Consider the following 10,926-nt stretch of genomic DNA (forward strand, 5'->3'; position numbering starts at 1 on the left):
CCCCACCCCAGTGTCTGGGGGCTGCCCCAGCGCTGCCCCCCCGGGCTCCCCACCCCAGTGTCTGGGGGCTGCCCCAGCGCTGCCCCCCTGGGCTCCCCACCCCAGTGTCTGGGGGCTGCCCCAGCGCTGCCCCCCAGCTCCCCACCCCAGTGTCTGGGGGCTGCCCCAGCGGTGCCCCCCAGCTCCCCACCCCAGTGTCTGGGGGCTGCCCCAGCGGTGCCCCCCCAGCTCCCCACCCCAGTGTCTGGGGGCTGCCCCAGCGGTGCCCCCCAGCTCCCCACCCCAGTGTCTGGGGGCTGCCCCAGCGCTACCCCCCCAGCTCCCCACCCCAGTGTCTGGGGGCTGCCCCAGCGGTGCCCCCCCCCGATCCCCTCCCGGGGACTCGGAACGGCGGGGGGACCCGGCCCGAGGAGCCCACCCCGGGTTTTCCCCGGAGCCCGGTGCATGCCGGGATAGCAACCCCTCCGCCCTGGGGCGCGGGGCATGCTGGGAACGGAATCCCCAGGGCTGCCCCTGGCCCCCACTGCGCATGCCCGGGAGGAAGCTCCCTGCGCTGCCCCCTCCTCTTCCTGGCACGGGCTCCGCTCCGGAGGGGGGAGGGCGCGAGGGGCCGCCGCGAGACCCCCCCGCCCCGCCATGAGCCGAGGTAGGGCCCGGGCTCCCCCGCCCCCCCGCGCGGGGCGCCGGCTGCTCCCTGCGGGGCGGGGCCGCGGGGGGCCGCTCCCTGCACGGGCCGGGGGGGGGCGCCCCCCCTGCAGGGCCCCGGGCCGGGGGGGGGTCCGGGGGCAGCGAGCCCAGCCCGGCGGGTCCCGTGTGCTCGGCGCTGCAGGGACACGGGGCGGGGGGGCCGCTCCCTGCACGGGCCGCGGGGGGGGCGCCCCCCCTGCAGGGCCCCGGGCCGGGGGGGGGTCCGGGGGCAGCGAGCCCGGCCCGGCGGGTCCCGTGTGCCCGGCGCTGCAGGGACACGGGGCGGGGCCAGCCCGGGGGTCCCCGCGCGCCGGTCGGTCCCGAGGGTCCCGGGGTCGCAGCGGCTGCTGGGACTCGGGACCCCCGGCTGCCGGCCCTGGCTTTGTCCCGCCTCGCCGGAGGGTGGCTGGTGCCTGTGAGATGGGGGGAGGGCCCCGGCAGCCCCATGGGGGAGTGGAGCCTAGTGCAGGGGGCCCTGGGCCTCCCTCCTGCCACCTGCCTAGATCAGAGACTCCCTAGGCACCGGGTTGCATCTGGGCTTGTACAGCGCCTGGCGCGGGGCATCGATGCCATCCCGGCCCGCTCCCCCCTCCCTGGGGCTGCAGGCTGGGGGGCGGGTGCATTTGTCCGGCTGTGCGGGCGACTCTCTCTAGGGTACCGGGCCCAGCCGCAGCTGGCAGCCCCCCGGCTTGGCGCTGCCGCCCTGGGTCTGAGCTGGGGGCCTGCAGCGTGGAGCTACGGGCTGCTGGGCTGGGACCTGCAGGAGGCTGGAGTCCGGCAGCTGGTTCAGAGACGGGACAGCGGCCCTAGACCTTGGGGCTCTGCTTATTTAGCAGCTTGAGCCCTGTTTTCTCCCACTCCCGGGTACAGTGGTGCCGCTGGCGTATAGTGCCCGGCCCTGGGCCTTGTTGGGCGCTAACAGACGCTGTCCCTGCAGGACTCCTGGGACCCTGCAACCAGCCCCTGCTGTCCCACATAGGAGTCACTGGGCCTGACACTGAAATGCAGCCACCTCTGGGGTGCGATGTGGCAGCTGTTTTAACCCTCCCCAAAGATCCCTGGGGGGTGGGGTGGGAAATACTATTAATTGCGTCTTCCTGTGTTTTTATCCTGTGGATCAGCCTCAGAAATCTGGACTTCCAGGGCCCCGATCCTGGCAGCGTCCCTTGGTGTGGGGGGCATCATCTCTGGGGCGCTGTTAGGTTGCGTATATAGGCTGTGCCGAATCCCAAAGGCAGAGCCGGCCTCCCATCCCAGGCCCCTCGCCTCGGCATTTGGGCAGAGAGAGCCGCAGGCCGCATGAGTGTCCTGGCTTCCCACCTCCGAGCTCCCTGTGTCCGAGCCCCTCGGTTTGCATTTTGAGCCCCAGAGCTAGCGAGAGAATCCCGCCCCATCGCAGCCCCGGGAGCCTGGAGTAAACCCTGCCTCTCCTGCTGCTGCCCGGCCTCTGGCGGCTCGGATGGACCTGACAGGCTCGCGGTGGGGGCCAGTTTCGGAGGCTTCTGGTGCATTTCACAGCAGAAACGCTGCTGAGCTGTAGCCCTCGGGAGGCAGGTGCTGGGCTCGCTGGGGAGCCCCAGTCCTCCCGTGCTTGGACCCCGCAGCACCAGGGCGGCTCCCTGAGGCCACTCAAGTGACACCTTCCCATTGCGGGAGAAGACACGGCCCCTACATCGACCTGGGCGCCTCCTTAGCTCGCCCAGGGGAGGGACGGGAGCCAGGATCCTGGGTCTGGACCTAGCTCTGGGATCGGGGGACTAGTGGTTAGAGCAGGGGGCTGGAGCCAGGACTCCTGGGTTCTCTCCACAGCTCTGACTCACTATGTGCCGTCTGACTAACCCCCTTCTCCGTCTGTGTCCCCATCTGTAGCCCGGGGGTAGCAGTGAGGGTCCCTGCGCCCGGGACTCAGCGCTGCCCTGTGCCTAGGAGCTGAGCCCGCCAGGCACGGGCCTGAGCTCAGACCTCGGCAGGGAGGAGCCAGGTCTCTGCCGGGCACCCCAGGCCCTGCCCCTGTTCACCCTGCTGAGGCCGGCACTGAGGCAGGACCCTCCTTCCCCTCTTCCAGGCGTGGGCTAGTATCGGCCGCGGCGAACTCGCAGCTGCGGAGGACGGAGCCGCCGGCGCTTCCCGGGCAAGGCTGCCTGGCCATGAGCGCAGGAGGGCAGCGTGCGCGCACTTAACGCCAGCATGTTCGCAGCCATGAGCAGGTAGGAGCCAGACCCGCGCCGGGGCCCGGGGGGGATTAAAGGAGCCAGCAGCTGTTTGCCTTCTCGCCGCAGGGCCCGGGCAGCGGTTAGTAGGTCAGGCGCAGCCGGGGATTAATGGTGGGTGTGTGTGTGGGGGGGGATTACAGGACTCTAGGGTCTGGGGGAGCGTGGGGATGAGAACATGCAGGCTTCTGACGCCCCTCACTCCTGACCCGCAGCCCCTGCCAGCCCAGCCCTGGGCTCCCCCCCAGCTCTGCCGGTGCCCCTCACTCCCGACCCGCAGCCCCTGCCAGCCCAGCCCTGGGCTCCCCCCCCAAGCTCTGCCGGTGCCCCTCACTCCCGACCCGCAGCCCCTGCCGGCCCAGCCCTGGGCTCCCCCCCAAGCTCTGCCGGTGCCCCTCACTCCTGCCCCGCAGCCCCCTAGGTGTTCCTGTGAGCAACTCCCTGGCTGTTCCCTGAGGGGAGCAGGGTGACCCCTTTGCTTGCTCAGACTGGTTCCTGCTCCCAGGAGTCTTTGGGCAGCTGGATCCAGCCCCGCCCCATGCCATAGCCCCTCCCACTGAGCCCCTCCCACTGGATCCCATAACTCCTCCCACTTAGCCCCTCCCACTGGGTCCCGTAACCCCTCCCCTTGCTTGGCGGGGCCGGTCTGTCCATCCCCTGCTAACCCAGCGCCCCGGCAGGTATCCGAGCGAGGCCGGGGCACAATGAATGGTGGTGATGAGCCCGCTGGCGGAGATCCAGGTGGGTGCCCGGTGGCCGTGCCCGTGGGCTGGCAGCGGAAGGTGGAGGAAGGTGCCGTGCGCTATATCAGGTAGGGCTGCCCCCTCGGCGGTGGCACCGCAGCCCCCCCCCGCTCCGGGACGGGCCCGGCAGCCTGCCCTGACCCCCCCCCCCCCCCCCATCCTCTCTCAGTCCTAGTGGCACGAATCTCACCTCGCTGGAGCAGACCCGCGCCTACCTCCTGACAGACGGCACCTGCAAGTGCGGCCTGGAGTGTCCGCTCAACGTGCACAAGGTACCGGAGGGACCAGGGGCCGGGCAGGCTGGGGGCCGGGGGCTTGGAGCCTGGGCGGGGGGAAAGGGGACGGGTCCTGGGGCCAAGGCGGGCTTGGAGCCGGGGGGCCTGGGGCCGGGCAGGCTGCGGGCCAGGGGGCTTGGAGCCTGGGCGGGGGGACCTGGGGCTCAGGCGGGCTGGGGGCATGATGCCCCTGGGGGTCTCACCCTCCAGCTTTCCACTGGCTTGGGGGCTGCAGCCTGGGGGGACCCAACTCCAGCCCTGGGGGATTCGCCCCATGCGAAGGGGCCTGGGACGGGCACTGCCAGGACACACTGCCCTGGGCTCGGCTTCCTTGTCCTCCTCGGCAGCTGCTGCGGGTCAGGAGTGAGGGTCAGAGTGGGCAGGGGCTGGGGACGTGCCCCCTCCCCCCGGCTCTGCTGGTGCCCCTCACTCCCAACCCGCAGCCCCCTGCTAGCCCAGCCCTGGGTTCCCCTGCCCGCAAGCTCTCCCAGGACCCCCCAGGATGCGTCTGTGACGTCCTCTTCTGCCCCCGGCAGGTTTTCAACTTCAACCCGGTGGCCGTGGTGGTGCCGCGGGGGGGGGCCGGGGCCCGGGGTGACCAGGACATGACCAAGCTGTGCAACCACCGCCGGAAAACCGTCGCCATGGCCACCCTGTACCGCAGCATGGAGAGCGCCGCGCCCCTGGGCCTGCCGCGCCTGGGCCCAGGTACCAGACAGCCCCCGGGCCCCTCCTCCCCCCCCCGGGCCCCTCCCCCCCTCAGCTCCTTCTCCCCCTCAGCCTGTCTGTGCCCCCCCGGGCCCCTCCTCCCCCCCTCAGCTCCTCCTCCCCCTCACCCAGTCTGTGCCCCCCCCCGAGCTCATCCACCCCCCAGGCCCCTCCTCCCCCTCAGCCTGTCTGTGCCCCCCTGGCCCATCTGTGCCCACCCCTCCCCCCGGGCCTGTCTGGGCGCCCCCAAGGCCCATCCTTCACTCCTGCCCCTCCCCCGGCACTGAGCCCCCCGCGTTTGTTGCAGGGGCCGGGCTGAGCCAGACGTACCATTCGGGCATCGCCAGCCGCCAGCAGCCAGCGCCCTTCGGCAGAGCGCCCGGCCCGGAGGGCGAGGGTCCCGGCAAGCCCCAGCCCATGGAGAAGGCCCCAGCGGATCCCTGCCTGGCCTGCCCCGGAGACCGTCCCACCAGCACCCGGCCCAGCCAGGCGTCGTCCTTCCCACGTCACCACAGCGCCCTCTTCGGGGACGTCTTCCCGGGCAGGACGCCCTGCGTCAGCTCCTCCAACGGCGCCTACCCCGGGCGCCCGGCCTGCCCCCTGCAGAGCTTTGGCCTGGAGCCCCTGGACGCGGCCCCCCGGCCCTTCCCCCTCGGCTCCCCCTTCCCCCCAGCGGACGAGATGGTGCCACCTGCTGCCCCCAGCCCACTGGGGAAGCCTCCGGTCCCCGCCACGCCGCCCCCCGAGGGGGCCCCTGCCTGGAGCAGCCGCGCCTGCCCGCTGCCCGCAGGCGCCTCCCTCGGCAGGCTGGCAGCCTCCGCCACGCTCTCCTCCGCCTTGTCGCCAGGGGGCAGTGCCGAGCCGTCCCCCCAGTGCTCCCGCCCCTCCTCCACCTCCTCCGAGCCTGGGGGGCCCCTGCTGGGCCCCCGGCCCCCTGCAGGGCCCCCCCAGCCCTGCAAGGACGAGGCGCCCCCCAGCAATGCCTTAGCCAACCAAAGCAGCAATAACCCACCAGTGCCCTTAGGCGCCGTGCCCGAGGGCAAGGGGCCGCCCGGCTTCCTGGGCCTGCCCCTGAGCCAGCTGCTCCAGCAGCCGGGCGCCCCCTCCTTCCCCGCCAGCAGCCTGCTGAGCGCGGCTGCCAAGGCCCAGCTGGCCAGCCAGCGGCGCGCCGCCGCCGAGCCCCCCTCTAGCACTTTACCCGGGCGCCTGCTGGGCTCCAACGTGCTGCTCTCCGTGGTGGGCGGGCGGGCGCTGCCCAAGCCCCGGCGCCAGCGCCGCGCCCCCACCGTGCTGCGCCTGCTGAAGGACTCGCAGCAGGGCCCGGCTGGGCTGGAGGAGGCCCCCGCCCACCGGGCCTGGCCCAGAGAGCAGCCCCCCCGGCCGCCCCCGGGGGGCACCCCACCACCCGGCGAGGCCAAGGGCAGCCCCCTGACCCCTCTCGCCCCCAGCCAGCCGCTGTCGTCCCTGCTGAGCCTGCTGGGCGCCCAGCCCCCCGGCCTGCCCCCGCTGCCCCTGGGCGACAGCCCCCCCGGCCTCCTGCCCTCCTTCCAGGACTTCAACAGCCAGCTCCTCAGCCTCTTCAGCCAGCTGGCCTCCGCCTCCTCCGACCCGGCCTCAGGGAGCCCCCCCCAGCCGAAAGCGCCCGCCCCCAGCAGCGCTGCAGGTAGGGACCCCCGGGGGGTGAGAGCCGGGCAGGGGATGGGGCTGGCTCAGGGGAACCCAGGCAGGGCTTTGGCTGAAGATGCCAGAGCCTCAGGGCAGGGGTGGGGGGCATGGGGCGGGAGGCATGTGCTGGGGGCGGGGGCAGCACCCGCCGGTCCCCTCTGACCCAGCCCTTCTCCCTTGCAGGTGCCACCGTCTCGGCAGCCGCCACCAAAGCAGCCTCGGGCTCCGGCCCCTGCAGCGGCGCCGGGGAGGGCAGCCTGGGGGGCCAGCGGGGCCTGCCGCCCCCGGCCCCCGAGCCCTTCCCCTTCCTGGGCCAGGAGCAGGCGCTGCCCTTCGGAGGCGCCCTGCCCCCTGGCCTCCTCCCGGGCGGCTTCCTCGGCTCCTTGCCCTTCTCCCTGGCCCTGAGCCAGCCCCAGCTGCTGGGCTGCCCGGGGCCGGGGGAGGCGCCACTGCCCGCCCTGGGCCTGCCGGGCGAGCCCGAGGGGCAGGTGCTGCAGACCCTGCTCATGGCCTCGCTGCTGCAGAGCCAGCCTCAGTCGCCCCTGCTGCCCCTGGGGGCCTCGGCCTGCCCGGCCTGGACCTGCTCCAGCAGCCCGGCAGCCTCCTCCCGGCCCTGCTGCCCCTGCCCGACCCGCCCTGCCAGGGGGACCTCCCGGACGGGCCCCTGCAGCCCCTGCTCTTCCCCGCGCTGCCCGCCTCGCCCGCCGTCTTAGCTTTACACTCGGCTCTGCTGGCTGCCGGCCTGGCAGCCCCCGACGCCCAGGTAAGGCCGGGCCCCGGGCGGGTGTCGTCTCTCAGTGCTGGGGGGCGGGGAAAGGAGCACTCAGCCCCTCCGTGGCCAGCCAGTCTCGGGGGGGGGGGGGGGGGTGGCGTCAGCCCAGCCCTGCTCTGTCTTTGGGGCGGGGGCGGTGGCCCCAGGTGGGCTGGGGGGGGGGCGTCATCCCAGCCCTGCTCTCTGGGACCTGATGCTACGTTCTGCCCCCCCCAGCCTGGCGTCGCCGGCTCCCCCGTGGCACCTACCTCGACCGGCACGACGCCCACGACTACTGAGGCCCCCGAGCCCCCTGGCGCCTTCGGCAGCGCCCCGGTGCCCCCCAGCTCCTCCGGGAGGCTCCAGCCGCTGCTGCCCCCGCTGGTCAGCCCGCTGCTGAGTGCTGCGCTGCTGGGTGAGTGGGGCCGCGGTCGCTGGGGGGGTCCCCACCCAGGACTCCGCCCCCCACTGACTCTCTTCCCCCCACCCCCAGGTGACCTGTCGGCGCTGGGCCCCCTGGGGGCCGGGGGCCCCCTGCTCCAGAGCCAGCCGCAGCTGCTGCCTCCTGGCCTGCCAGCGCCCCTGGGCTTCCAGCTCTTCCAGGGGCAGCCCCCCGTCCTGAGCCCGCTGGGCAGCTCCAGCCCCCTGGCCTGCCTGCTGCAGGTGAGGGCCGGCGGCGCGGGGGGGGCTGTGCGGGGGGGCTGTGTTTCAGGGGCAGGCGGGGGGAGCTGGGTGGGGGGGCGGGGGGGCTGTTTTTTGGGGAAGACGGGGGGAGCTGTGTTTTGGGGATGGCAGTGGGGGGCTGTGCGGGGGGGGAGCTGTGGGGGGGGACGGCAGTGGGGGGCTGTGCAGGGGGGCTGTGTTTTGGGGCAGGCGGGGGGAGCGGGGCGGGGGGGCTGTGTTTTGGGGAAGACGGGGGGAGCTGTGTTTTGGGGGTGGCAGTGGGGGGCTGTGCGGGGGGGCTGTGTTTCAGGGGCAGGCGGGGGGAGCTGGGCGGGGGGGCTGTGTTTTGGGGAAGGCAGTGGGGCGCTGTGCGGGGGGGGCTGTTTGGGGGGCCAGTCGGGGGAGCTGATCGCGGGGCGGGGGGGCGGTGTTTTGAGGGCAGGCGGGGGGAGCTGGGCGGGGGGCTGTGTTTTGGGGGCAGGCAGTGGGGGGCTGTGCGGGGGGGGCTGTGTTTTGGGGACGGCAGTGGGGGGCTGTGCGGGGGGAGGCTGTGTTTTGGGGAAGGCAGTGGGGGCTGTGCGGGGGGGCTGTGTTTTGGGGCAGGCGGGGGGAGCTGTGGGGGGCTCTGCGGGGGGGCTGTGTTTCAGGGGCAGGCGGGGGGGCTGTGCGGGGGGTGGGGGGGCTGTGTTTTGGGGATGGCAGTGGGGGGCTGTGCGGGGGCGGCTGTGTTTTGGGGATGGCAGTGGGGGGCTGTGTGGGGGGGCTGTGTTTCAGGGGCAGGCGGGGGGAGCTGGGCGGGGGGGCTGTGTTTTGGGGACGGCAGTGGGGGGCTGTGCGGGGGGGCTGTGTTTCGGGGGCAGGCGGGGGGAGCTGGGCGGGGGGGCGGGGTTGTGGGGATGGCAGTGGGGGGCTGTGCGGGGGCGGCTGTGTTTTGGGGATGGCAGTGGGCTGTGGGGGGGGGCTGTGTTTCAGGGGCAGGCGGGGGGAGCTGGGCGGGGGGGCGGTGTTTTGGGGCAGGCGGGGGGAGCTGTGGGGGGGGGACGGATGGTGGTTTAGGCAGCTCTGGGTGGGACATGTGATGCAAATACTTTAGCGTATGCAGCCAGCTAGGCCAATAGCTGAAGTGGGGGGTTCGGGGGTGGGTAGAGGGGTGGGGTCCCCCTCCTTCCTGCTGGGCCTGCCCCCCTCACGGCTCTTCCCTCTCCTCCCCTGGCAGCTCAGCCCTGGGTTCGGCGCCCCCGAGAAGCCGGCGCCGGCACCGAGCGAAGGCCCCTCCCCGAACCCGCCCAGCGTCCCGGAGCCTGAGCCGCCGGCCCCCTTCGCCCCCTTCTGCACGGACGCTGCCCCCCCTGCCTTGCCAAGTGCCTTAGACTCCCCTGCAGTGCCCAGGGCCACGGACTGCCCGGCCACAGGCCCCCTGGAGCCGGCCGGGCCGGGCCAGCAGGGAGCGCTGGGCTTTGCCACCCCCGTGGGCCAGCTGGAGAGAGGCGCCGCAGGACCCCCCTGCTCCAGGACCCCCCTGAAACGGGCCCGACCCAGCGGGGAGGGGCTGAATGGCAACATCCCCCCCCGGGCGGCCCCCCGCAGAACCAAGAGTGCCCGCCGTGGGGCCAGGCGGGGCCGCGGGGCCTGGGGGAGCCGGCGGCACTTCAACGGGCAGGCGGGTGAGCCGGGCGAGAAGGCAGCACCCTCGGGGCACCCGCCCCACCCGGCCTGGAGGTGCAACGGTGAGATCCCGGTGCCAGGCCCGGCCAGCCCGCTGGCCCCCAGCAAAGCAGAGGAGAGAAAGGTACGGAACGGGGGGCCCCTCCCCATGCCTGGGGGGAGCCAGGGCCGTGCCCGACCCAGCCACGTCCTTTGTCTTTGCAGGGGAACCCTGGGAGGCTGCGCCCGTCACGCCGGGGCCGGAGGAGGAAGGTCAGGTGAGTGTGGGGGGAGACCTGGGATCCCCTGGGCCCCCCCCCAACCCCCAGGCAGGTGCAGTCTGCCCCATTCCCTCCCCCCTGACGTGCTCTGTCTTTGCAGCACCCCCCGGCCTAGCACCCGCCTGGAGACGCCACAAGCGAGGGGCCCAACCGCCGAGCCAGGCTCCGTCCCCACCGTAAGTGCCAGCGCTGGGCAGGGGGCGGGACGGGAACAGGTGCCCCCCAGGGGCGTCTGGGTCCCTCTGTCTGTCTCATTCAACAGCCACAGGCCAGGGGCTGAGCCCAGAACAGGCCCCGGGGGGGGGGGGGGGGGGGGAATTTGCCCCAGTTCGGGGCATCGATCTAGTAGCCCCCTCCCTTCTCACCCCGCAGGAGGACGGGGCCTCCGGGCGGCGCCCCCGGCCTGGCCGCCCCGCCAAGAACCGCCGCAGGAAGCTGGTGACGTAGCCTTGGCCCAGAGGTACCCAGGGGAGGCGAAGCCGAGCGAGGCCCGGCCACCCACAGCCAGGAACGAGCCCCCGCCGGGGGCGCCCTGTGGACAGTGGGGGGCCCGGAGCAGGTGCCGTTGCTGGCAATGGGCACTTCCCGCTCCGCCCAGCAGGAGGCAGTGCCGGGCCGCGGCCTGCCAAAGCACTTCTGAAGCCATTCTGCAATGCAGGGAAATGCCAGGGAGCCGTGGCAGCGCTACGGGGGGGCACGAGCCTGTGCTGCCCCCAGACTGCCGTTCTGCCCCCCCCTCGGTATCAAGGCTGTGGGGGGAGGGCTCCTCCCCTACCTCAGGCCTGCGGGTCTCAGCAGGGCCAGGAACGCCTCAGGGGTTAGCTTACCGCACGTCCCGCTCACCAAAAACCTCCCTGTGCCCCTCGCCGGGGGGGCAGCCCCCCTGGGCAATGGTACAAAGCAATAAGCGTGGCCCCGGCCCGGGCATGGGCAGAGCCTGGGGGGTGCCTGGCCCGGGACGCCGGCTCAGCCGTGGGGCACCGGGCCCCAGCCTCCTTTTTCCTTGTTTTGAACTCCTCCGAGAACACTCAGGTCCGGCGGCTGGCGGGGCCCGGCCGCGCCGCCAGCGCCACCCACCCACACTACGCGCTCCCAGGCCGCTGGTGGGAATTATGCAAAGCGGGGGCTGGGCCCTGCCCCCCCTCACCGACAGGGGCCTTGCTTTGGTAGAGGCTGGAACCGGCGCTTTCCCATGGGAGCCACTTAATTTAACCGCTGGGGGCCGAGCGCCGCTGGCTCTTCCGCGGGGATTGGGGGTGTTTTGTATCAATTATTAAAATGTGTATTTAAAAGCCTGCG

The 10,926-nt window shown here is 73.2% G+C and overlaps 1 protein-coding gene across 1 annotated transcript; it reads left to right on the forward strand.

Moving 5' to 3' along the window:
- Positions 1-514: 514 nt before the first annotated feature.
- On the forward strand, positions 515-10,922 carry MBD6 (methyl-CpG binding domain protein 6). Its single transcript, XM_044994978.1, is given in 15 exon segments — positions 515-646; positions 2,753-2,894; positions 3,578-3,708; positions 3,810-3,912; positions 4,452-4,623; positions 4,931-6,286; positions 6,472-6,837; positions 6,840-7,051; positions 7,277-7,454; positions 7,533-7,702; positions 8,919-9,491; positions 9,572-9,624; positions 9,728-9,803; positions 10,000-10,015; positions 10,018-10,922. Coding segments are annotated over 13 exon segments (4,269 nt in total). The 5' UTR covers positions 515-646; positions 2,753-2,894; positions 3,578-3,601; the 3' UTR covers positions 10,905-10,922.
- The last annotated feature ends 4 nt before the right edge of the window (positions 10,923-10,926 follow it).

The sequence above is a fragment of the Mauremys mutica genome, chromosome 20 (genome assembly GCF_020497125.1).
Source record: "Mauremys mutica isolate MM-2020 ecotype Southern chromosome 20, ASM2049712v1, whole genome shotgun sequence".
NCBI classification, from domain to species: domain Eukaryota; kingdom Metazoa; phylum Chordata; order Testudines; family Geoemydidae; genus Mauremys; species Mauremys mutica.